Source organism: Thalassophryne amazonica, unplaced genomic scaffold, assembly GCF_902500255.1.
Source record: "Thalassophryne amazonica unplaced genomic scaffold, fThaAma1.1, whole genome shotgun sequence".
NCBI lineage: Eukaryota > Metazoa > Chordata > Actinopteri > Batrachoidiformes > Batrachoididae > Thalassophryne > Thalassophryne amazonica.
In genome coordinates, this window is record NW_022986400.1 from 1 (window position 1) to 26,049 (window position 26,049).

Sequence of the window (26,049 nt, forward strand, 5' to 3'; positions counted from 1 at the left end):
GGTTGTGTGAGGGGTCCTCAGTGATCAGGTGGTGTGAGGGGTCCTCAGTGATGAGGGGGTATGAGGAGTCCTCAGTGATGAGGGGGTATGAGGGGTCCTCAGTGATCAGGGGGTATGAGGAGTCCTCAGTGATCAGGGGTGTGAGGGGTCCTCAGTGATCAGATTGTGTGAGGGTCCTCAGTGATCAGGGGGTGTGAGGGGTCCTCAGTGATGAGGGGGTATGAGGGGTCCTCAGTGATCAGGGGTGTGAGGGGTCCTCATAGATCAGGGTGGTGTGAGGGGTCCTCAGTGATCAGGGGGTATGAGGGGTCCTCAGTGATCAGGGGGTATGAGGGGTCCTCAGTGATCAGGGGTGTGAGGGGTCCTCAGTAGATCAGGGGGTGTGAGGGGTCCTCAGTGATCAGGTGGTGTGAGGGGTCCTCAGTGATCAGGGGGTGTGAGGGGTCCTCATAGATCAGGTGGTGTGAGGGGTCCTCAGTGATGAGGGGGATGATTGTATAGTTCAGACAGCGGGGTTTGAACTAGTTACTTTGCTGGAATGACTGATAATGCGGAAAAGTTTCGTTCTGTGTTTGATCATGAGCAGGTTGTACCAGGAGGAGATTTTGAAGGTGAGGAGTGATTCAATGCGGGATTTACAGACCAGAGTTTAAATGTCCTTGCTGACGTGGCGCCATTACTGAGGTATTACCTAGATTTACAGAATTTGATAGTATCTCACTAGGCATGCTGACAAAACTCATAACGTCTACAAAAAGCACAACCTGTTTATTTGATCCGATACCAACTAAACTGTTTAAGGACCTGTGGTCCACTCTTGGGCCGACTGTGCTGGAAATTATTAATCTTTCTTTAACTTCTGGATCTGTTCCTAAATGTTTCAAATCTGCAGTGATTAAACCATTACTTAAGAAACCTAATCTTGACCCTAGTGTATTGAAAAACTATCGGCTGATATCAAATCTATCATTTTGCTCTAAAATTCTGGAAAAAGTGGTGTCACGGCAGCTCATAGACTATCTTACTGAGAATAATCTCTTTGAGCCACTGCAGTCTGCTTTTAGAAAATATCATTCCACAGAGACGGCTCTCACTAAAGTGGTGAATGATCTTCTGCTTATGATGGATTCGGACACCACTACGGTTCTGGTGCTGTCGATCTCAGTGCTGCATTTGATACAGTGGATCATCATATTCTACTTGATAGGCTCGAAAATCATTTTGGGATTACTGGGAGTGCCCTTGCATGGCTGACGTCATACCTGACCAGTCGTTCTCACTGTGTTTTGTACAATAACACTACCTCTAACCTTAGTGACATGAAATTTGGGGTTCCACAGGAGTCCGTCGTGGGCCCCCTGTTTTTCTCCCTTTATATAGCACCCCTTGGTCGCACATATTGCAACGTTTTGGGATTACCTTTCACTGCTATGCTGATACTGATAACTGCTGGTAATCTCATCCACATAAAATCTTTAGAAGATTGCCTTGCCTCAGTGAGAAGTTGGATGTCTACAAACTTCCTACTTTTAAACTCTGATAAGACTGAAATGATGGTTCTTGGTCCAGTGAGACATCAGCATCAATTTGACCAGTTAACACTCAGCCTAGGCTTGTGTGTCATACATCACACTGACAAAGTGAGGAACCTTGGGGTAATTTTTGATCCTGCATTGTCCTTTGACCTCCACATTAGAAATATTACTAGGACTGCTTTCTTCCACCTGCAAAATATAGTGAAGATTCGTCCCATCCTGTCTATGGCTGATGCTGAGACCCTGATCCATGCGTTTGTTTCTTCTAGATTGGACTACTGCAATGTTCTATTCTCTGGTTTACTGCAGTCCAGCATTAGGGCTCTCCAATTGGTTCAAAATGCTGCAGCCAGAGTTTTGACACGAAGCAGAAAGTTTGACCACATTACACCCATTTTGGTGTCTCTTCACTGTCTTCCTGTCCCAGTGAGATCAGATTTTAAGGTTCTGCTACTTGTCTGTAAAATTGTTCACAGACTTGCACCTCCCTACTAGAGCATGACACGGGAGTGGATTTTCACTCCCGTCCCATCCCGCTCCCAGAAAATAAATCCCATCCCGCTCCCACTCAAAAGCAGTCCCACTCCCGTATGTCTCGCGCCGTGATGACCAATCAGGGACTAGATATGTAGTGACGTAGAGATGTCTGGAGTTTGACTGAAGATGTGAACATGTCCTGTATCTGGTAGCAGCCTGTGAGCAGGACTTATGTCTCTTTTGTTCTTTATTTCACAATTATGAGAGAGTTTTTGGAGCGAACAGCAGCACCACAGCAGTAGGAGCGGAGTTTCTTTCTCTTTTTACTTTACGTGCGTGCACGAGCGAATCGTCTGTGGAGAATATTTTATTAATTAACTACACAGATGTATAATAAAGCAAATGGTGACTGGTTATGACAGAGTATTTTGGTGGAAGAGCCAGCTGCAGCAAGCAGCAGAGTTTCTTTTTTTTTTTTTTTTTTTTATTGTTTACATGTGCGCGCGTGAACGGGACAGTTGGTCCTCAAGTTGGGTCCTGCAGAGGCAGCCGTCATCCAGACTCAGCTCCTGCAGCAAATAATGATACTCTCTGTATTGGGAGCTTTCCACAACAACTCGCTCCGTGTGATCAAGGTCCGTCATGTTAACTTGACTGACAACTGGAGCCGGCGAGCGGAATGGAAGCTCCTCCTATTTGATGACGCACCGGGGCGATTTTTCGCAGCAAAAGCAGAGCAACACACCGGGCGAAGGAGGCGCGTCCATCGCCATGCGACCCCTGTGAATTTGTAGTGTCTGATCGCGCCCGGTGTGAACGCGTTTTGGTTGTTTTAAATAGATGAAAATCATCATTTATTTTTGGCATTCCCGCTCATGCCCCCTCCCACTCATTTTTATTCCAGTCCCGTCCCAATCACGGGATTGATAAAATTTTGACTCCCATCCCATGGGAATCCCGCAGGAATCACGTGACCCACGGGAATTTCTGAAAAATGTCATCCTCTACTCCCTACCTAGCTGACCTAATTAAACCCTACGTACCGGCCCGGGCTTTGCGTTCTCAGGATGCAGGACTACTTTGTGTCCCTAATCAATCAATCAATCAACTTTTTTCTTATATAGCGCCAAATCACAACAAACAGTTGCCCCAAGGCGCTTTATATTGTAAGGCAAGGCCATACAATAATTATGTAAAACCCCAACGGTCAAAACGACCCCCTGTGAGCAAGCACTTGGCTACAGTGGGAAGGAAAAACTCCCTTTTAACAGGAAGAAACCTCCAGCAGAACCAGGCTCAGGGAGGGGCAGTCTTCTGCTGGGACTGGTTGGGGCTGAGGGAGAGAACCAGGAAAAAGACATGCTGTGGAGGGGAGCAGAGATCGATCACTAATGATTAAATGCAGAGTGATGCACACGGAGCAAAAAAAGAAAGAGACAGTGCATCATGGGAACCCCCCCACAGTCTACGTCTAAAGCAACATAACCAAGGGATGGTCCAGGGTCACCCGATCCAGCCCTAACTATAAGCTTTAGCAAAAAGGAAAGTTTTAAGCCTAATCTTAAAAGTAGAGAGGGTGTCTGTCTCCCTGATCTGAAATGGGAGCTGGTTCCACAGGAGAGGAGCCTGAAAGCTGAAGGCTCTGCCTCCCATTCTACTCTTACAAACCCTAGGAACTACAAGTAAGCCTGCAGTCTGAGAGCGAAGCACTCTATTGGGGTGATATGGTACTATGAGGTCCCTAAGATAAGATGGGACCTGATTATTCAAAACCTTATAAGTAAGAAGAAGAATTTTAAATTCTATTCTAGAATTAACAGGAAGCCAATGAAGAGAGGCCAATATGGGTGAGATATGCTCTCTCCTGCTAGTCCCCGTCAGTACTCTAGCTGCAGCATTTTGAATTAACTGAAGGCTTTTCAGGGAACTTTTAGGACAACCTGTTAATAATGAATTACAATAGTCCAGCCTAGAGGAAATAAATGCATTAATTAGTTTTTCAGCATCACTCTGAGACAAGACCTTTCTGATTTTAGAGATATTGCGTAAATGCAAAAAGGCAGTCCTACATATTTGTTTAATATGCGCTTTGAATGACATATCCTGATCAAAAATAACTCCAAGATTTCTCACAGTATTACCAGAGATCAGGGAAATGCCATCCAGAGTAACGATCTGGTTAGACACCATGCTTCTAAGATTTGTGGGGCCAAGTACAATAACTTCAGTTTTATCTGAGTTTAAAAGCAGGAAATTAGAGGTCATCCATGTCTTTATGTCTGTAAGACAATCCTGCAGTTTAGCTAATTGGTGTGTGTCCTCTGGCTTCATGGATAGATAAAGCTGGGTATCATCTGTGTAACAATGAAAATTTAAGCAATACCGTCTAATACTGCCTAAGGGAAGCATGTATAAAGTGAATAAAATTGGTCCTAGCACAGAACCTTGTGGAACTCCATAATTAACTTTAGTCTGTGAAGAAGATTCCCCATTTACATGAACAAATTGTAATCTATTAGACAAATATGATTCAAACCACCACAGCGCAGTGCCTTTAATACCTATGGCATGCTCTAATCTCTGTAATAAAATTTTATGGTCAACAGTATCAAAAGCAGCACTGAGGTCTAACAGAACAAGCACAGAGATGAGTCCACTGTCCTGAGGCCATAAGAAGATCATTTGTAACCTTCACTAATGCTGTTTCTGTACTATGATGAATTCTAAAACCTGACTGAAACTCTTCAAATAGACCATTCCTCTGCAGATGATCAGTTAGCTGTTTTACAACTACCCTTTCAAGAATTTTTGAGAGAAAAGGAAGGTTGGAAATTGGCCTATAATTAGCTAAGATGGCTTTTTAAGTAATGGTTTAATTACTGCCACCTTAAAAGCCTGTGGTACATAGCCAACTAACAAAGATAGATTGATCATATTTAAGATCGAAGCATTAAATAATGGTAGGGCTTCCTTGAGCAGCCTGGTAGGAATGGGGTCTAATAAACATGTTGATGGTTTGGAGGAAGTAACTAATGAAAATAACTCAGACAGAACAATTGGAGAGAAAGAGTCTAACCAAATACCGGCATCACTGAAAGCAGCCAAAGATAACGATACGTCTTTGGGATGGTTATGAGTAATTTTTTCTCTAATAGTTAAAATTTTATTAGCAAAGAAGGTCATTAAGTCATTACTAGTAGTAGTAGAAATAGCACTGATGTTAAGGCTCCTGGTCTGTCATCCCTCTGTTCCTTAGCAGGACTTTTTTTTTGTGGGGGGGGGGGGGGGGGGGGGGGGGGGGGGATTGGAATTATGATGGATTCCTTCCATTGTTTGTAAACAGAGCCAGAATCCAGGAGAAGCAAGAACAGGCAAGAATCCATCCAGCTGAGAGGAGCATTCTTTAAGCCCCTGAGCCTGTCGGGGCTCACTGCCTCTGTGCAGCAAACACATCAAAAGGAACCAAACCCACAACTTTCTGTGTGCCTTCTCCACAGGAATCAGAGTCATGTCCTCTCAAGTCACATAAGCGTGTGTGTGTGTTTCCATGGTAACCTTGAGACTGGAGTCAATAAGGAAGTGAATTCTGATCTGTGTTTCACAGCTTACTGTTGGCAGAATCCAAAAGAGACACTTGTTACTCAGAACTCCAGAAGAACCCGTGAAGAACGTTTCAGCCAGCATGAAGGTGGACTTGAAGATCCAGCTCCTGAAGTTCTGCTTCACCCTGTTCAACTCCGTCTTCCTGGTAGGAGACTCATTGAGTTGGTTTGAACTCCAGGAAAAAACAGCAACTTCAGCTGTTCAAAATCAAATCAAATCAAATTTATTAATTTATATAGCACCAATCCATGAAATCATCTCAAGGCGCTTCACACAACATAATAAAAACAGAAAAAACTGAATAAAAAATTTAAAAACACAATAAAAAGACAAAACCATAAAAGAATACAAGAATAAAAACACATCATAACACTAATGATAAAACAAGGAAAACAAATGAGTGACTTAAGACGTGACTTAAAAGTCTCCACAGTATCTGACTGCCGAATGTGTGCCGGGAGATCAGCTGGGGCACGGTAGGAGAAAGCTCTGTGACCGGCAGACTTTTTATTCACCCTGGGAACACACAGAAGTCCAGCACCCTGAGAACGCAGGGCCCGAGCCGGTACATAGGGCCTTACCAGGCCAGCCAGATAGGGAGGTGCAAGTCCATGAACGATTTTATGAACTAATAAAAGGACTTTAAAATCCGATCTTGCAGCGACTGGAACCCAGTGCAGGGACGGGTGTAATGTGGTCAAACTTTCTGCTTTGTGTCAAAAGTCTGGCAGCAGCACTTTGAACCAGTTGAAGACCCCTAATCCTGGACTGCGGTAAACCAGAAAATAGAACATTACAATAGTCCAATGTAGAGGAGACAAAGGCATGAATCAAAGTCTCAGCATCAGCCATAGACAGAATAGGACGAATCTTCACTATATTTCACAAATGGGAGAAAGCAGTCCTCATAATATCTCTAATGTGGAGATCAAAACACAACATAGGATCAAAAATTACCCCAAGATTCCTCATGATGTAGATTCCTCCCTATGATGTATAACACACAAACCTAAGCTAAAGTGCTAGCTGATCAAATTGATGGTGATACCTCGTTGGACCAAGAACCATAACATAAGTCTTATCAGAATTTAAAAGTAGGAAGTTACTAGACATCCACAAACGCTGACACATGAAAAGACAAAAACGCCAGAACCAGAAATTCTTCCAAACATACTTTAAACTAGAAGCACTCAGAGAGTGCAAACCTCCGCCAAGGCCGTGGGGTCACTGACGCCATAACATCTACACGCTGTGGAATCATTGAACCTAAAAAGTCTAACAATGATGTTTGCTAGTAAAAAAAGTTTCATCTGCTGTGACTGGATAGCATGTATCCTTAACGCTTGGCATCACAGTTTATTGCAACTTGCACCTTTCCCAGAAACTACTGTCATCTGAGCACTGATATTGATATTGCATGTGCTTATAGACAAAAACAAATAAGAGACAACATTCAATTTATTATTCAACTAAACTGTAAATATATGAATTTTTTTAACATTTATGAAACACTTCTCTAAACAAGGCCATAGGGTCACTGACCCTAAAGAGATTCCCTCCTTGGCACAGTGATCTATTTCTTTTTGTCTCTTTCTGTTGGGGAAAGTGTAGTGACACGGACGCACAACAGGGGGCGCAAATGAACGGTCAATAGATGAGCCAAAAGGTAACAATTTAATGTTGTGAATGTGCACAACGATTATACAGACAATCACAGAATCTGATAGCAGTCAATACACAAAGGTGACGTGTGGGCAGGCTCGAGGATAGAAGACATCTGTCCTGAGAAGAGCCGGAACCACACGATTTCCACCGCCACAGAACCTGGTGAATACTGGAGCCGCCAAGTCCCGAATTCCCAGGTGATCACCGTCCCCGACTGTCGGATCTGGTACTGCTGGCGAGGAGCAAAAACAGTGAGATGTGGGTGTGTGCACACCCAGTAACAAAAACAGTCAGAAGGTGGAAAGTCACCTCCACCTCTAATCACACACTCGTGCAGCTCCTGTTAAACCACTTATCTGGTTTGGGTGTGAAGCGAAGCCGTCGCTGTTCACACCAAACGCCAATCCAGCAGATAAGGCACACCACAAGAAAACGGCTGCAAAAGATTTCAGACTATTATTTAGTTTTAAGTCAGCAGAGAAATTACCTTCACAGGTAGATGATATCTCGGCAGCGAGGTGAAGATGACGTCCGGCTTTTATGGAGAGGATTGATGAAGTGGAGATGGGTGACAGCTGTCATGAGTTGATGAGTGACAGCTGTTAACCCCGGCTGTGTCCGTGGCGGCAGCGCCCTCTCGTGCCTGAAGCCCGCACTTCAGGCAGGGCGCCCTCTGGTGGTGGGCCAGCAGTACCTCCTCTTCTGGCGGCCCACACAACAGGACCCCCCCCTCAACGGGCGCCTCCTGGCGCCCAACCAGGCTTGTTCGGGTGACGGTGGTAGAAGTCGGCCAGGAGGGCCGGGTCCAGGATGAAGCTCCTCTTCACCCAGGAGCGTTCCTCTGGTCCATACCCCTCCCAGTCCACCAAATACTGAAACCCCCGGCCCTTACGACGGACGTCCAGGAGCCTACGCACTGTCCATGCAGGCTCCCCGTTGATGATCCGGGCAGGAGGTGGCGCCGGTCCAGGAGTGCAGAGGGTGGAGGTGTGGTATGGCTTGACACGTGAGACATGAAAGACCGGGTGGATCTGCAGTGAAGCTGGTAGCTTCAGCTGAAGCTGGTAGCTTCAGCTTCACTGTGGCCAGACTGAGGACTTTGAGGATCTGGAATGGTCCAATGTAACGTTCCTTCAGCTTAGGGGAGTCCACTTGTAAGGGGATGTCCTTCGTTGATAGCCATACCTCCTGCCCGGGCTGGTAAGCAGGGGCCGGGGAACGCCGGCGGTCTGCATGGGCCTTAGCCCTCATCCGGGCCTTCAACAAGGCAGAGCGGGCGGTGCGCCACACTCATCGGCATCTTCGCAGGTGGGCCTGGACCGAGGGCACACCGACCTCTCCCTCCACCACGGGGAACAGTGGGGGCTGATACCCCAGACACACTTTGAACGGGGAGAGGCCGGTGGCAGAGGACACCTGGCTGTTATGGGCGTACTCGATCCAGGCCAGATGGTGACTCCAGGCCGACGGGTGCACGGATGTAACACAGCGGAGGGCCTGTTCAAGTTCTTGGTTGGCCCGCTCTGCCTGTCAAGTTCGTCTGAGGATGATACCCAGACGAGAGGCTCATGCTGGCCCCCAGTTCCCTGCAGAAACTCCTCCACACCTGTGAGGAGAACTGAGGACCACGGTCCGAGACGATGTCCGCTGGTATCCCATGCACACGCACGACGTGGCGGACCAGGAGGTCTGCTGTCTCCTGGGCCGTTGGGAGCTTTGGGAGGGCCACGAAGTGGGCCGCCTTGGAGAATCGGTCCACTATCGTGAAGATGGTTGTCATGCCCTGGGACGGTGGGAGACCCGTGACAAAGTCCAGGCCAATGTGGGACCAGGGGCGACGAGGCACCGGTAGAGGCTGCAGAAGTCCTTGTGTCTTCATGTGGTCTGCCTTGCCCCTGGCACAGGTGGTACAGGCCTGGACATACTCCCGGACGTCGGCCTCCATAGACGCCCACCAGAAGCGCTGCCGGACAACTGCCATGGTCCTTCGCACCCCCGGATGACAGGAGAGCTTGGAACCGTGACAGAAGTCCAAGACTGCAGCTCTGGCCTCTGGTGGGATGTATAAACGGTTCTTCGGACCGGTTCCTGGGTCCGGGCTCCGTGCCAGGGCCTCCCGGACGGTCTTCTCCACGTCCCAGGTGAGGGTGGCCACGATAGTGGACTCAGGAATGATGGACTCCGGTGGATCCGACAGCTCCGTCTTGACTTCATCTTCGTGTACCCGGGACAAGGCATCCGATCTCTGGTTCTTGGTCCCGGGGCGATAGGTGATCCGGAAGTCAAAACGCCCGAAGAACAGTGACCAGCGGGCTTGCCTGGGGTTCAGCCGCTTGGCGGTCCTGATATACTCCAGGTTCCGATGGTCAGTGAAAACCGTGAACGGCACAGACGCTCCCTCCAACAGGTGTCTCCACTCCTCAAGAGCCTCTTTCACCGCAAGGAGTTCTCGATTGCCGATGTCATAGTTCCGTTCAGCTGGGGTCAACCTGCGAGAAAAGTAGGCACACGGGTGAAGAACCTTATCGGTCTCTCCGCTCTGGGATAGCACGGCTCCTATCCCTGAGTCAGAGGCGTCCACTTCAACCACAAACTGGCGGCTAGGGTCGGGCTGCACCAGAACTGGTGCAGACGAGAACCGGTGTTTCAACTCCTTGAACGCGGCTTTGCACCAATCCGACCAGGTGAAGGGGACTTTTGGAGAGGTCAGGGCTGTCAGGGGGCTAACTACCTGACTGTAGCCCTTAATGAACCTCCTGTAGAAATTTGCAAAGTCGAGGAACTGTTGCAGCTTCCTACGGCTTGTCGGTTGGGGCCAATCTCTCACCGCCGCAACCTTGGCCGGATCAGGGGCGACGGAGTTGGAGGAGATGATGAACCCCAGGAAGGACAAAGAGGTGCGGTGAAACTCACACTTCTCGCCCTTCACAAACAGCCGGTTCTCCAACAACCGCTGCAGGACCTGACGTACATGCTGGACATGAGTCTCAGGGTCCGGGGAAAAGATGAGTATGTCATCCAGATATACGAAGACGAATCGGTGCAGAAAGTCCCGCAAGACGTCGTTTACCAAAGCCTGGAACGTCGCGGGGGCGTTAGTGAGGCCGAACGGCATGACCAGGTACTCAAAATGACCTAATGGGGTGTTGAATGCCGTCTTCCATTCGTCTCCCTTCCGGATCCGAACCAGGTGGTACGCATTCCTAAGGTCCAGTTTGGTGAAAATTTGGGCTCCATGCAGGGGCTTGAACACTGAATCCAGGGGTAAAGGGTATTGATTACGAACTGTTATGTCGTTCAGCCCCCTGTAATCAATGCATGGACGGAGTCCGCCATCTTTCTTGCCCACAAAAAAGAAACCTGCACCCATCGGGGAGGTGGAATTCTGGATCAGCCCGGCAGCTAATGAGTCCCGGATGTAGGTCTCCATTGATTCGCGCTCAGGACGTGAGAGATTGTACAGCCTGCTGGATGGGAACTCAACGCCCGGGACCAAATCAATGGCATAATCGTACGGACGGTGCGGGGGAAGGGTGAGCGCCAGATCCTTGCTGCAGACGTCAGCAAGATCGTGGTACTCAACCGGCACCACCGTCAGATTGGGAGGGACTTTAACCTCCTCATTAGCATTTACACCGGGAGGAACCGAGGATCCTAAACAATTCCGGTGGCAGGTTTCGCTCCACTGAGCAACAACCCCAGACGGCCAATCAATCCGGGGATTGTGTTTAATCATCCATGGGAAGCCCAAAATCACGCGGGAGGTAGAAGGAGTTACAAAAAACTCAATCTCCTCCCGGTGATTCCCAGACACTACCAGGGTTACAGGTAGTGTCTTGTGTGTGATAAAAGGGAGAAGAGTGCCATCTAGTGCTCGCACCTTCACTGGCGAAGAAAGCGCCACCAGAGGGAGCCCTACCTCCCTTGCCCATCTGCTATCCAGCAGATTCCCTTCTGACCCCATGTCCACCAGTGCTGGGGCTTGAAGGGTTAAATCCCCGCTGAGGATTGTAACTGGGAGTCGTGTTGAAAGATGTGTATGACCCACGTGAATGTTTTGACCCCCCCTCAGCCCAGTCTCTAAGAGCGGGCGTTTGTGTTTTGACCGTTTGAGGCAGTCTCTCTGCTGATGCTCACTTGAGCCACAGACAAAGCACTCCCTGCGGACCAGCCTCCTCTGTCTGAATGTGGCCCTGCTCGTGTCCCTAGCATCGTCAGCAGGGGGAGCTGTAGCCACACGGAGCGCTGTGGCTGTGGAGCGTGGGGAAGACGGCTCCCTTTCAGACCCGGGAGGAAGAGGGACGGCTTGTGCCTGACCACGCCCTTCGCCTCGCTCCTGTCGGCGTTCTTCTAACCAATTGTCCAATCGTATAACCAAATTGATAAGCTCAGCCAAATCCCGCGGTTCCTCCTTAGCCACCAGGTGCTCCTTCAGGACCGACGACAGTCCATTTATGAAGGCGGCGCGGAGCGCAGTCATATTCCAGCCGGATCTCGCAGCCGTGATGCAGAAGTGGACTGCATATTCGGCTGCGCTCCGGCGCCCCTGTCTCATTGACAGCAGCACGGTAGACGCAGTTTCGCCTCTGTTAGGGTGATCAAAAACAGTTCTGAGCTCCCTCACAAACCCAGTATAAGAGGCAAGGAGCCGTGAACTTTGGTCCCAAAGCGCTGTAGCCCAAGCGCATGCCTCACCTCGAGGCAAATTAATCACGTAAGCCACCTTGCTGGCATCAGACGCGTACATCACGGGACGCTGTGCAAAGACGAGCGAACACTGCATAAGAAAGTCCGCGCACGTCTCCACACAACCTCCGTACGGCTCTGGGGGGCTTATGTATGCTTCAGGGGATGGTGGGGGGGGGGTCATTGAATGACCAGTGGAATGTCTGTATTCAGCACCAGGTCGGCAGGAGGAGGAGCTGCAGCAGTGCCCTGAGCGCGCGCTTCCACCTGCGCGGTGAGAGCCTCCATCCTGCGATTAAGGATGATGTTTTGCTCGGTCATCAGGTCCATCCGAGTGGTAAAGGCGGTGAGGATGTGCTGCAACTCACCAATCACGCCTCCAGCCGACGCCTGTGCACCCTGCTCTTCCATTGGCTGTCCAACAGATGGTTGACGCCCCTCGGGATCCATGACATTGGCCGAGGGGAAAGTGTAGTGACACGGACGCACAACAGGGGGCGCAAATGAACGGTCAATAGATGAGCCAAAAAGTAACAATTTAATGTTGTGAATGTGCACAACGATTATACAGACAATCACAGAATCTGATAGCAGTCAATACACAAAGGTGACGTGTGGGCAGGCTCGAGGATAGAAGACGTCTGTCCTGAGAAGAGCCGGAACCACATGATTTCCACCACCACAGAACCTGGTGAATACTGGAGCCGCCAAGTCCCGAATTCCCAGGTGATCACCGTCCCCGACTGTCGGATCTGGTACTGCTGGCGAGGAGCACAAACAGTGAGATGTGGGTGTGTGCACACACCCAGTAACAAAAACAGTCAGAAGGTGGAAAGTCACCACCACCTCTAATCACACACTTGTGCAGCTCCTGTTAAACCACTTATCTGGTTTGGGTGTGAAGCGAAGCCGTCGCTTTTCACACCAAACGCCAATCCAGCAGATAAGGCACACCACAGAAAAACGGCTGCAAAAGAGTTCAGACTATTATTTAGTTTTAAGTCAGCAGAGAAATTACCTTCACAGGTAGATGTCCGGCTTTTATGGAGTGGATTGATGAAGTGGAGATGGGTGACAGCTGTCATGAGTTGATGAGTGACAGCTGTCAACCCCGGTTGTGTCCATGGCAGCAGCGCCCTCTCGTGCCTGAAGCCTGCACTTCAGGCAGGGCGCCCTCTGGTGGTGGGCCAGCAGTACCTCCTCTTCTGGTGGCCAACAGAACACTTTCTCTAAAATTGTATATAATAATCATTAGATTATTAATATATAAACAAAAATAAATATAAGAAATATTACAATTTGAAAACAAATGCACCCGAATGTGATGACAGCTGCAACTGCTTAATGCTAACTTTTAACATTGAAAACGCCATAGCCATGCTAACGCGTTAGCATCGGGATCCGGAACGTGATCCGGATCACCACTAAAATGTAATCACTTGTTCCTCTTGTCATTTCCAACCACTCCACAAAATTTCATCAAAATCCATTCAAAACTTTTTGAGTTATCCTGCTGACAAACAGACAAACAAACAAACAAACGCGACCGAAAACATAACCTCCTTGGCGGAGGTAACAAAGACCTCAAAAGTACAAAAACATCTTCTGCATCGTATTTTGTTTGCAGTTAGTTTGATATATTTTTGTAAAACACGACATGTTGGGGTTCTGGTCCGGTCGAGTTGTTTTTGGGTGTTCTGTTTATGTGATCCCTGTTTTCATGTCCTGGTGTGTCCTTGACCTTCTGTCCTCCCCTGCTCCCCTCCCATGGTCCCTGCATCCTTTGAGCATGTGCGTGTGCATGGATTGGTGTGGTTGCTTCCCAGGTCCTGTGTGTGTGTGTGTGTGTGTGTGTGTGTGTGTGTGTGTGTGTGTGTGTGTGTGTGTGTGTGTGTGTGTGTGTGTGTGTGTGTGTGTGTGTGTGTGTATCTGTCTTGTCCATGGGTGCACGTGTGGTCTTCTATGTTACGTGCACCTCTGACCCTTTTCGGCTGTGCTTGTTTGTGTTGGTGTCTTCTGTGGTGTTCATGTGTAGGCTCCGCCCCTCGCACACCCATCCGGTGTGTCTTTTATTTATACTCCTCTGTGTTTTGTATCTTGGTCACATTCTCGTGCTGTGTCTAATCTGGTCTCACAACAAGTCGTGCTTCAGCAGCACAAAATATACTTTAATCTATTGGTTTGTGATTATTGTGACGAAAAGGGCCTCATTTTCATCACAGCAGCACAAATTCATTCTAATTCATTCTGTGATGGCTGCACGAAATTAAAAGTAAAGTGGGGGGGGAAGGGGGGGTGGTTAAGGTTCGGGTTGGGGGTAGGAGTAGGGTTAGTAATACTGAGTTAAAAAAAACCCGTCACGAAAATTTGACTCATTTCATGATGGGCGCACAAAAAAAAAAAAAAACCAAAAAAAAAAAAACCATGAGACTGGGCTGTTGTTTGGGTTCGTAGGTTATTTCTGTACCGGAGTTATCTGTGTCACTTTGTGTCTTTCAGTCACTCATGTATGTTCTGTTATCTGCTGCCCCCTTGTGTTTATTTTAAATTAACACATGTTCTGATCTGCCTTGATTGTTCCCACCTGTAAGCAATCTATTAACTCGTATTTAAGTCACACCTGGGTTGCTGTTGCTCACACGTCCATTGTCTGCTCTGCCATCTGATGTCCCTGTCCCTGTCCCTGTTCCTGTTGTGAGTGTTTTGGTCCTTGATATCACACTCCTGCTCGTCTTTGGTTATCTGTTTGACCTCCTCTCCCAGAGCTGGTGAAAGACTGCATTTTTGTTGGAAACCTTCCTCACCTGTTTTTGTCCCTAGACCTCCTTATCCAGAGTTGAGAATAGACTATGTTGGATTTTTCCCTACAGCTGCCTGTGTGTTTAGAACTCACCAAGTGTTAATTAAACCTTGCATCCTTAAAAATCCATCTTTGTGTCTTCACTGTCCTGCATCTTGGGGTACATCTGACTCTGTTTGTCTTCTTCTTCTTTGTCTTTCAGCTGTTCCCCTTAGGGGGTGCCACAGCAGATCAATCGTTTCCATCTCACCCTGTCATCTGTATTTTCCTCTGTCACACCAACCACCTGCATGTCCTCCTTCAACACATCCATAAACCTCCTCTTTGGCCTCCCTCTTCTCCTCCTGCCTGGTGGCTCCATCCTCAGCATAAATCGAGAGCTTTGCCCCCCTACTCAGCTCTCTCTTCACCACAACGCTCCGATACAGCGACCGCATCACTGCAGATGCTGCACCAATCCGTCTATCGATCTCACGCTCCATCCATCCCTCACTCGTGAACAAGACCCCGAGATACTTAAACTCCTCCACTTGAGGCAAGGACACTCCACCAACCTGAAGAGGGCAAAGCACCTTTTTCCGGTCGAGAACCATGGCCTCGGATTTGGAAGTGCTGATTTTCATCCTGGACGCTTCACACTCGGCTGCAAACCGCCCCAGTGCATGCTAAAGGTCCTGATTTGACAAAGCCAACAGAACCACATCGTCCACAAACAGCAGAGATGAGATTCTGTGGTTCCCAAACCAGACCCCCTCTAAAAATTCTGTCCATAAAAATAATGAACAGAATCGGTGACAAAGGGCAGCCCTGGCGGAGGCCAACGTGCATTGGAAACAGGTTTGACTTACTACCGGCAATGCGAACCAAGCTCCTGCTGCGGTCATACAGGGACCGGATAGCCCTTAGCAAAGGACCGCAGACCCCGTACTCCCGGAGCACTCCCCACAGGGTTCCCCGAGGGACACGGTCGAATGCCTTCTCCAGATCCACAGAACACATGTGGACTGGTTGGGTGAACTCCCATGAACCCTCGAGCACCCGATGGAGCATGTAGAGCTGGTCCAGTGTGCTGCGACAAGGACGAAAACTACACTGCTCCTCCTGAATCCGAGGTGGACCATCGGTTGAATTCTCCTCTCCAGTACTCTGGAATAGACCTTACCGGGGAGGCTGAGGAGTGTGATCCCCCTATAGTTGGAACACACCCTCCGGTCCCCCTTCTTAAACAGAGGGGCCACCACCCCGGTCTGCCAATCCAGAGGCACTGTCCCCGATCGCCACACGATGTTGCAGAGGCGTGTCAGCCAAGACAGTCCCACAACATCCAGAGACTTAAGGTACTCAGGACGGATTTAATCCACCCCAGGAGCCTTGCCACCGAGGAGCTTTCTAACCACCTCGGTGACTTCGGCCTGGGTAATGGATGAGTCCGGCTCTGAGTCCCCAGTCTCTGCTTCCTCTTCGGAAGACGTGACAATGGGATTGAGGAGATCCTTGAAGTACTTCTTCCACCACCCGACAACATCCCCAATCAGGGTCAACAGCTCCCCAACCGCACCGTAAACAGTGATGGTGGAGAGCTGCTTCCGCCTCCTGAGACGTCGGATGGTTTGCCAGAATCTCTTCGAGGCCGCTCTAGCTGCCACCTTATCGTGGTGGGGGAGTTTGCGTACCCGGATGATCCTAGGAGCTATGTTGTCGGGGGCTTTGTGCTCCCTGTAGGGTCTCCCAAGGCAAACACGTCCTAGGTGACGGGTCAGACTAAGGGCAGTTCAGAACCTCCATGACCAGTAAAAAATCAAGGACCGAGACATCGCCCGGTATGGCGGAGCCGGGGCCCCACCCTGGAGCTAGGCCTGGGGTTGGGGCTCACGCGTGAGCACCTGGTGGTCGGGCCTTAGCCCATGGGGCCCGGCCGGACTCAGCCCAAAAGAGCGACGTGGGCCCGCCCTCCTGTGGGTTCACCACCTGCAGAGGGGGCCATGGGGGTCGGGTGCAGAGAGGATTGGGTGGCGGTCGAGGGCGGGTGGCCCGGCGGCCCGGTCCATGCTCACAGCCCCTAGCTGTTGGGACGTGAAATGTCACCTCGCTAGGGGAGAAGGAGCCTGAGCTTGTGCGGGAGGTTGAGAGATACCAACTAGAGATAGTCGGGCTCACCTCCACGCACAGCTTGGGCTGTGGTACCCAACTCCTGGAGAGGGGCTGGACGCTTCATTTTTCTGGCGTTGCCCACGGGGAGAGGCGGAGAGCTGGGGTCGCATTGCTTATTGCTCCCCAGCTCAGTCGCCATGTGTTGGAGTTCACTCCAGTGAACGAGAGGGTCGCGTCCCTATGCCTTCGGGTCAGGGACAGGTCTCTCACCGTTGTCTCAGCCAACAGACCGAGCAGCAGTGCAGAGTACCCAACCTTCCTGGAGTCCCTGGGAGGGGTACTAGATAGCGCTCCAACTGGGGACTCCATTGTTCTCCTGGGGGATTTCCTGGCGGCGACAGTGAGACCTGGAGGGTGTGATCAGGAAGCACGGCCTCCCTGATCTGAACCCGAGTGGTGTTCAGTTGTTGGACTTCTGTGCTAGTCACAGTTTGTCCATCATAAACACCATGTTCAAGCACAAGGGTGTCCATAAGTGCACGTGGCACCAGGACACCCTGAGCCGGAGGTCGATGATCGACTTTGTAGTCGTATCATCTGACCTTCGGCCACGTGTCTCGGACACTCGAGTGAAGAGAGGGGCAGAGCTGTCGACCGATCACCACCTGGTGGTGAGTTGGATCCGCTGGGAGGGGAGGAAGCCGGTCAGACCTGGCAGGCCCAAACGTATCGTGAGGGTCTGCTGAGAAACGACTGGCGGAACCCTCTGTCAGCGAGGTCTTCAACTCCCACCTCCGGGAGAGCTTCTCCCAGGTCCCGGGGGAGGTTGGAGACATGGAGTCTGAGTGGACCATGTTCTCCACCTCCATCCGTCACAGCAATCAGCTGTAACTCGACACCACCCCAGAGCGTCAAGAGCACCACAAACTCAGCAGCGCACCACCAACGACAGCCCACACAGAGGTCTCTGTCTTCACGGGAACATGGAAGTGAACACGTCCAAACACCTGCACTCAGTCTCCAGAAAGAGAAAGAAGAGCACACACACTCCCTCTTTTATGCAAACACTCCTCTGCCACAACCAGCTGCACTCAATCCACCAGCTGAACATCATTAAGGTCATCCATCCTGCTACATAAGGGATGCCATCAAGCTGAAGAAGGAGTCCTACTTATCTTTGTTGGTAGGTGGGACCCCAGAGGCAGCTGACAGGTACCGGCAGGCCAAGCGTGCCACAGCCCGTGCGGTCGCAGAGGCAAAAACTCGGGTCTGGGAGGAGGCTATGGAGGAGGACCATGTGCATCTTTTACCACCCTAACCTGCTGCACATCCTTTCCAGCTCTGTCCCTTTGTCTGGCCAATTGGTACAAGTCCTTTTCTACTTCCTTACTATTCAACTTCTTGTACAGCTCCCAATATGCCTTTTCCTTCGCTTTTGCCACTTCTCTTTTCGCCTTACACAGCATCTCCTTGTACTCCCTTCTACTTTCTTCATCTCTACGACTATCCCAAAACTTTTTCACCAACCTCTTTCTCCTTATGCTTTCCTGGACCTCTTCATTCCACCACTAAGTCTCCTTGTCTTCCTTCCACTGTCCAGAAGTCATACCCAGTACTGTCCTAGCTGTCTCCCTCACCACATTTGCAGTACTTTTCCAGTTGTCCAAACTTGCTTCCCCTCCAACCAGTGCTTCTCTCACCTGCTCGCTAAATTTCACACAACAGTCTTCCTCCTTCAGCTTCCACCATCTGATCCTTTGTTGAGCTCTCACTCTCTTCTTCTTCTTTACCTCTAAATTCATCCTACAAACAACCATCCTATGCTGTCTAACAACACTCTCTCCTGCCACCACCTTACAGTCTCTGATTTCTTTTAGCTTGCATCCCCTATAAAGAATGTAGTCCACCTGTGTGCACCTTCCTCCACTCTTATATGTTACACTGTGCTCCTCCCTTTTCTTAAAGTAGGTATTCACCACAGCCATTTCCATCCTTTTTGCAAAATCAACTACCATCTGTCCTTCCCCATTCCTATCCTTGATACCATATCTACCCATTACTTCCTCATCACCTCTGTTCCCTTCACCAACATGTCCATTGAAGTCCGCTCCTATCACCAATCTTTCATGCTTGGGCACACTTTTCACCACCTCATCTAACACGCTCCAGAAATCTTCTTTCTCCTTCATCTCTCAACCTACCTGTGGGGCATATGCACTGATGATATTCATCATCACCCCTTCAATTTCCAACGGCACACTCATCACCCTGTCAGACACTCGCTTAACCTCCAACACACTTTTAACATACGCTTCCTTTAAAATGACCCCAACACAACAACTTGTACCCACCGCCGATGCTCCTGCTCTTACTTCCCTTCCACTTGGTCTCTTGCACACACAATATATCTACCTTTCTCCTCTCCATCATATCAGCCAGCTCTCTCCCTTTACCAGTCATACTACCAACATTCAAAGTCCCCACTCTCATTTCTACCCTTCTAGTTTTCTTCTTCTCCTGCTGTTTGTGGAAATGTTCTCCTCCTCTTCTTCGTCATCTTCGCCCGCAGGTAGCCCAATTTCCACCGGCACCCTGTTGGGCAACAGCACCGGTGGCAGACGTTGTTAAGTCGGGCAGCGACCGATCCAGTATGGAAATTCGATTCTTAGTCTGCATAGTTGGTTGGCTTGTTTTACGCCGGATGCCCTTCCTGACGCAACCCTCCTCATTTATCCGGGCTTGGGAATGGCACTCAGAATGTACTGGCTGCACACCCCATGTGGCTGAGTTATCTGACTCTGTTTATGTCCTGGCTTCAAATCATAACAACATGTTTGTTACATGAGACACATAAAAAGAAAAAAGGATAATATTAGGAATTATATATGAAAGACGTGCGGACGGGTCCGCGTGTCGGGATGCAGCCGGCGCGGTGCAGCGGCACAGGAAAAACACCTCCGTGTTGATAACGATTTGTAAAAACCAGGCGGCTTTTGATGGCTTTCAGTTGAGTGAGTATCTGAGAAATTGTTTAACAGCTGGACATGTTCCAACTTGTCCTTAAGGCTTCCAACGGAAGTGTTTTTCCTGTGGCAGCGCACGGCGCCGGCTGAGTCCCGACGCGCGGACCCATCCGCACTTTCTTTCATTACAAAATCTTCTTTAACAGTGGAATGTCCAGATAAACTGCTGATCCCGACCTCTTCTGAAAGTTCTCTGTTCTGTCACGACGTCCTGGGTCAACAGAGGCTTAAATTTGGAAGTTTTCAGCTCGAAACAGGCAGACAGCGGCGGCTCAGGGCGCGTCGCGATGTCCCGCTCCGTGGGAAGTCCTTAAAGCGACAGCAACAGTCCATAATCTCTCATCAACCGTTCAAATTTTCACAGAAAACCAGCTGAATTTCTCGAATGGTGTCCACTTCGATGTGCCTCACAGTTTTTGAAAACATTTTGATCAAGCAAAGCATCAGTCTCTCAGGAAGTTCTCAGACAAAGAGATTCCAACGGGAGGGGTGGACCACTCCTCACTCAAAGCCAGCCCACAGGCAAATGACGTAACCGACAGGCGTGAAAAAACTCTCGCATGCCCACGAGGGTTCAAGCTTGTCTGATGTAATCGCACGTGATTCAAATCCATATAGTTTTTGAAAAAAATAAAAAGGTCCGTTACTTTTCTCACAGACCTTGTGTATATATATATATATATATATACTCAAAAATATAAACGCAACACTTTTGGTTTTGCTCCCATTTTGTATGAGATGAACTCAAAGATCTAAAACTTTTTCCACATACACAATATCACCATTTCCCTCAAATATTGTTCACAAACCAGTCTAAATCTGTGATAGTGAGCACTTCTCCTTTGCTGAGATAATCCATCCCACCTCACAGGTGTGCCATATCAAGATGCTGATTAGACACCATGATTAGTGCACAGGTGTGCCTTAGACTGTCCACAATAAAAGGCCACTCTGAAAGGTGCAGTTTTGTTTTATTGGGGGGGGGGATACCAGTCAGTATCTGGTGTGACCACCATTTGCCTCATGCAGTGCAACACATCTCCTTCGCATAGAGTTGATCAGGTTGTCAATTGTGGCCTGTGGAATGTTGGTCCACTGGTACACGTTGTCGTATACGTCGGTCCAGAGCATCCCAAACATGCTCAATGGGTGACATGTCCGGTGAGTATGCCGGCCATGCAAGAACTGGGACATTTTCAGCTTCCAAGAATTGTGTACAGATCCTTGCAACATGGGGCCGTGCATTATCCTGCTGCAACATGAGATGATGTTCTTGGATGTATGGCACAACAATGGGCCTCAGGATCTCGTCACGGTATCTCTGTGCATTCAAAATGCCATCAATAAAATGCACCTGTGTTCTTCGTCCATAACAGACGCCTGCCCATACCATAACCCCACCGCCACCATGGGCCACTCGATCCACAACACTGACATCAGAAAACCGCTCACCCACACGACGCCACACACGCTGTCTGCCATCTGCCCTGAACAGTGTGAACCGGGATTCATCCGTGAAGAGAACACCTGTCCAATGTGCCAAACGCCAGCGAATGTGAGCATTTGCCCACTCAAGTCGGTTACGACGACGAACTGGAGTCAGATCGAGACCCTGATGAGGACGACGAGCATGCAGATGAGCTTCCCTGAGACGGTTTCTGAAAGTTTGTGCAGAAATTCTTTGGTTATGCAAACCGATTGTTTCAGCAGCTGTCCGAGTGGCTGGTCTCAGACGATCTTGGAGGTGAACATGCTGGATGTGGAGGTCCTGGGCTGGTGTGGTTACACATGGTCTGCGGTTGTGAGGCTGGTTGGATGTACTGCCAAATTCTCTGAAACGCCTTTGGAGTCGGCTTATGGTAGAGAAATGAACATTCAATACACGAGCAACAGCTCTGGTTGACATTCCTGCTGTCAGCATGCCAATTGCACGCTCCCTCAAATCTTGCGACATCTGTGGCATTGTGCTGTGTGATAAAACTGCACCTTTCAGAGTGGCCTTTTATTGTGGTCAGTCTAAGGCACACCTGTGCACTAATCATGGTGTCTAATCAGCATCTTGGTATGGCACACCTGTGAGGTGGGATGGATTATCTCAGCAAAGGAGAAGTGCTCACTATCACAGATTTAGACTGGTTTGTGAACAATATTTGAGGGAAATGGTGATATTGTGTATGTGGAAAAAGTTTTAGATCTTTGAGTTCATCTCATACAAAATGGGAGCAAAACCAAAAGTGTTGCGTTTATATTTTTGTTGAGTGTATATATGAGGTCTCTTAGAAAAGTATCCAACCTTTTTATTTTATGCAAAAAATATATGGATTTGATTCATATGTTTTTACGTCAGCCAAGCTTGAACCTTCGTGCGCATGCGTGAGTTTTTTCACGCCTGTCGGTTGCGTCATTCGCCTGTGGGCAGGCGAGAGCACTGGTCCACCCCTCTTGTCATTGTTTCATTGCGAGGAAATGGCGGAATGATTTGGGCTTTGTCCCATCAGAATTTTTTCAGAAACTGTTAGAGACAGGCAGCTGGAAACCATTCGGAAAATTCATTTGGCTTTCGGTGAAAATTTTATGGGCTTCACAGAGATTAAGCAGTGTTACTACCGCTTTAAGGACGGCCCACAATGGCGCACGGCGCGCTGCGCTCCGAGCCGCGATCGACAGGCTGAAACGACCATTTCATTTCTAAACGGATGGCTTTATGGATCCGAGACCATTGTGTGCAATTTCTCTGGTTATCACAAGAGCTGGACATCAGCCATTTTCTGGCAGATTTCACTTTTAACAAGAGATTTTGTCATGGAAAGCCGCGCGGAGGCTTCGCGCGTCACGACAGATTCGCTGATGGAGCGAGACAAAGAACACCTCCGTTTTGGAGTGTCAGAGGACAAGTTGGGACATGCCCAGCTCTCCACAATTTTTCTTATACTCACTCGACTGGTAAGCCAGTGAAAGCTGAGATAGGCATGTCCCAACTTGTCCTCTACGATACCTATGATAAAAATTACAGACCTCTCCATTCTTTTAGGTGGGAAAACCTGCAAAACTGACAGGGGGTCATATACTTATTTTCCCCACTGTAAATTGAAATTGAAATTGAGGACCTGGAGTATGTGTAACCACATCGCTCAGCTGTGGAAAAATGCCTGAAATCAACAAGGACATAAGCGTATTTTTTCAAAAAAGAGAAAAAAGTGCCATGATAACTGACCAAACCACGTGTGTCCTGTTGTGTGGGCCGCTGAAGAGGAGGTACTGCTGGCCCACCACCACCAGAGGGCGCCCTGTCTGGAGTGCGGGCTCCAGGCACCAGAGGGCGCTGCCGCCTCACAGGAGCAGCCGGGGTGACAGCTGTCACTTCTCGCCTACGACAGCTGTCACCAATCATCTGATCAGCAGTGGTATATCAGCAAGACGACATCTCCACCTCTTTGCCGAGATATCGCTCTACCTAGGAGGTACAGTACTCAGCCGACTGTGTTGTCTTTTTGACATTAACACTTTGTTACTTTTGTGCGTTAAATAGCAGACATTCTTCCGACGAGAGGTGGAGGTGGTTTTCCCACCATACGGGTTGCTGGGTGCAAACGCACCCACATTTAACTGTTTTTGTTCCTCGCCAGCAGTACCAGATCCGACACGCGGAGGCAGTGGCCACCTGGGAGTTCGGGACTTGGCGGCTCCAGTATTCCCGGGGTTCGGTGGCGGAGGAAATCGTGTGGTTCCGGTTCTGCTTTGGACAGACGTCTCTTATCCTCGAGCCTGCCCACGTGACACATTTTGTGAATTGACTTCTTTGTCTATTGTTGTAATCTGTTGTGTTTGTTGTGCTTATTCACAACAGTAAAGTGTTGTTATTTGACTTCCTCCATTGTCCGTTCATTTGCGCCCCCTGTTGTGGGTCCATGTTCCTACACTTTCCCAACAGTGTCCTGTCAGACAGAGGTGACATTCAGATCACCTGTTGTGTGTCCACATGAACTGATGGTCCATTGCAGCTGGGACAGCCTGTCAGTGTGAGCCCTCTCCAGCCCGTCCCAAAAGCAATATATGTTTTTATGCATTTCTACGTGAGGACAGCACGCACGTGTCCGTCAAAACATGGTACATGTTCTGATGTTCTGCAGCTGTGACATCCAGGACAGCTGGACGAACCACGCACATGCACATGTTGGGGGCATGAAACACAGACACAGATATGTTGCGGGGGGAGCTGACACTGTGGCATGCCACATGTGTACTTGGCAAATTCACAGTCGTGGGAGCAGTTAGACAAATTTCACATCCAGCTCAGTGATCAGTTTGCTGACTGTTGTTGTGTTAATAGTGTGAATGAGATGAGATGAGATATACTTTATTGATCTCACAATGGAGAAGTTATGTTTACACTCCAGTTACCTCAGACAGCAATTAGTCCACAATTATTACTTGTTTACCGTAATAATGGCACATGTCAGAATTAAAGACAGCACATACACATTTGACATTGTTTATGTGCACTAAATTTGAAGAAGTCCATTTTCCGAATTGAGGCAAGTGGGTTTAGGTTTCGCAGCAACCCTGAGTTGCGCCACCGTCAGCTTGGGGGGGACCTGCTGCAGCTAAAACCGTGCCACCCCCGCAGAAGGGAAGGAATGACGTGAGCAGAAGCTGGAGTGGGGGGGGGGGGCAGAGGGAGTGGAGCATGCTTCAGTCCAGTGAAACAGTTTATTGTCTTTGTGAGTTGAGATAAAAAAACAGCCAAATGTTCACCAAGGGTGAAGACATTCCTCTGGAGGCAATTTGTCCTTCAGGCTGATAAGCCTGCCGTGTTGTGGTTTGAGCAGTGAAAAACACTTTTAACAGCTTCACTTGCACAACCAAATCCCAATTATGAATTAAGAATATTCCCAATTATGAATATTCACAATTATTTCGGCCTTCGAAATCTTCATCTTCATATGCAAGGCACGCATCTGCTCCAAGATGTCATCCAATTTGCGTCTGAGTTCAAGAGTCATCACAGTCTGAGAATGCATTGCCTTGCCCACCTCGTTAATCATGATGGACAAGTGAGGGGCCAAGGTTCTTGATGCCGCCGTCTTGCCAATTTTCTGGTAGATCAGAGCAGCACCTAAGCCAGAAAGTACCAGCCCTGCTACCATAAGACCAAATATGAATAAATCCTCGACGTCCTCCACAGAGAATGGCGCAAAAGCATGCAACATGCCACAACCCCCAGGAGTCGAGAACATAGGCCGCAGGATACATTCCATCTGGGCAGGTAAGATCCCCCAGTCCTGACCTTCTTGTAGAAAAAATGGTGTCAACAGTGTTCAGAGACCAGCTGATCAATTCCATGGTTAATCCAATAGTAGTCCAATAGATCCAGAATCCAATATGATTTGAGGAATTCACAGTCTGGTGAAGTAGGGACTTGAAGATTAAAACAGAGAGCTGAGATAAGGGAGAGTGGAGGAGATGCGACCGCCCTCGTCGGAGTCCCAAGCTGAATGTGTGGCCACACATTTTCTAAGTGTCGTGTGCGGTGGCCGACACCTGCCGTGAGAGGGTTCGATGGGCTCGCACAGCGCACACTCTGACTTTCAGCTGCTGGTGTGTGCAAATAGTTGTAGCGAAAAGTGTACGACACAGCTACAATTTTACACGTTTTGCATACAGTTCCTGCTTCATGCACAATTCAGCCACATTCGTACTATGTGTGAAGAGGCCCTAAAATATGATTTCTGTTCTTAACAAACCAGTTGGGGAAAATTCTAGTTCAAAGCCCTGTTTTCGAGGTGAAAAAAGCTCTTTGCCAAATACTCCCAGAGCCGTCACAGGTGTCGTGAAGCCTTCTGAACATTGTCTCCATGGCTCATAACATACGAGAATTGTGAGAACTTTGTGAAGCTTTAGCGACAGATGAAACTACATGATGAGTGACTGGACTCACTCCTGAAGCTTTGGGCTAGTGGCTAGGTGTCCCGGAAAAAAACTGATTCATGTCCGAATCGCAAGTCTTATTTATTACGATTCTGAATTGATCCAAAATATCCAAAAATCGATTATTAAAAAGCATTTTTTTTTTTTACATTTTCTTGCTTACTCGCTGCGTGTACTGTTTGTCAGGAGATGGCCTCCGTACTGCAGCGTCCCCGCGAGGGGAGGGTTCGGTGTGCTTCAA

At 48.9% G+C, this 26,049-nt stretch overlaps 1 protein-coding gene across 1 annotated transcript in view; it reads left to right on the forward strand.

Annotated features, from left to right (window-relative positions):
* Positions 1-586: 586 nt before the first annotated feature.
* si:ch73-139j3.4 (CD82 antigen) overlaps positions 587-26,049 on the forward strand; it is a gene marked incomplete at both ends in the record, with an annotated part of 42,385 nt that continues 16,922 nt past the window's right edge. Inside the window, 2 exons of the mRNA XM_034165668.1 lie at positions 587-611; positions 5,617-5,760. Of these exons, the coding sequence (XP_034021559.1) occupies positions 587-611; positions 5,617-5,760 (169 nt within the window). The remainder of the gene's footprint in view (positions 612-5,616; positions 5,761-26,049) is intronic.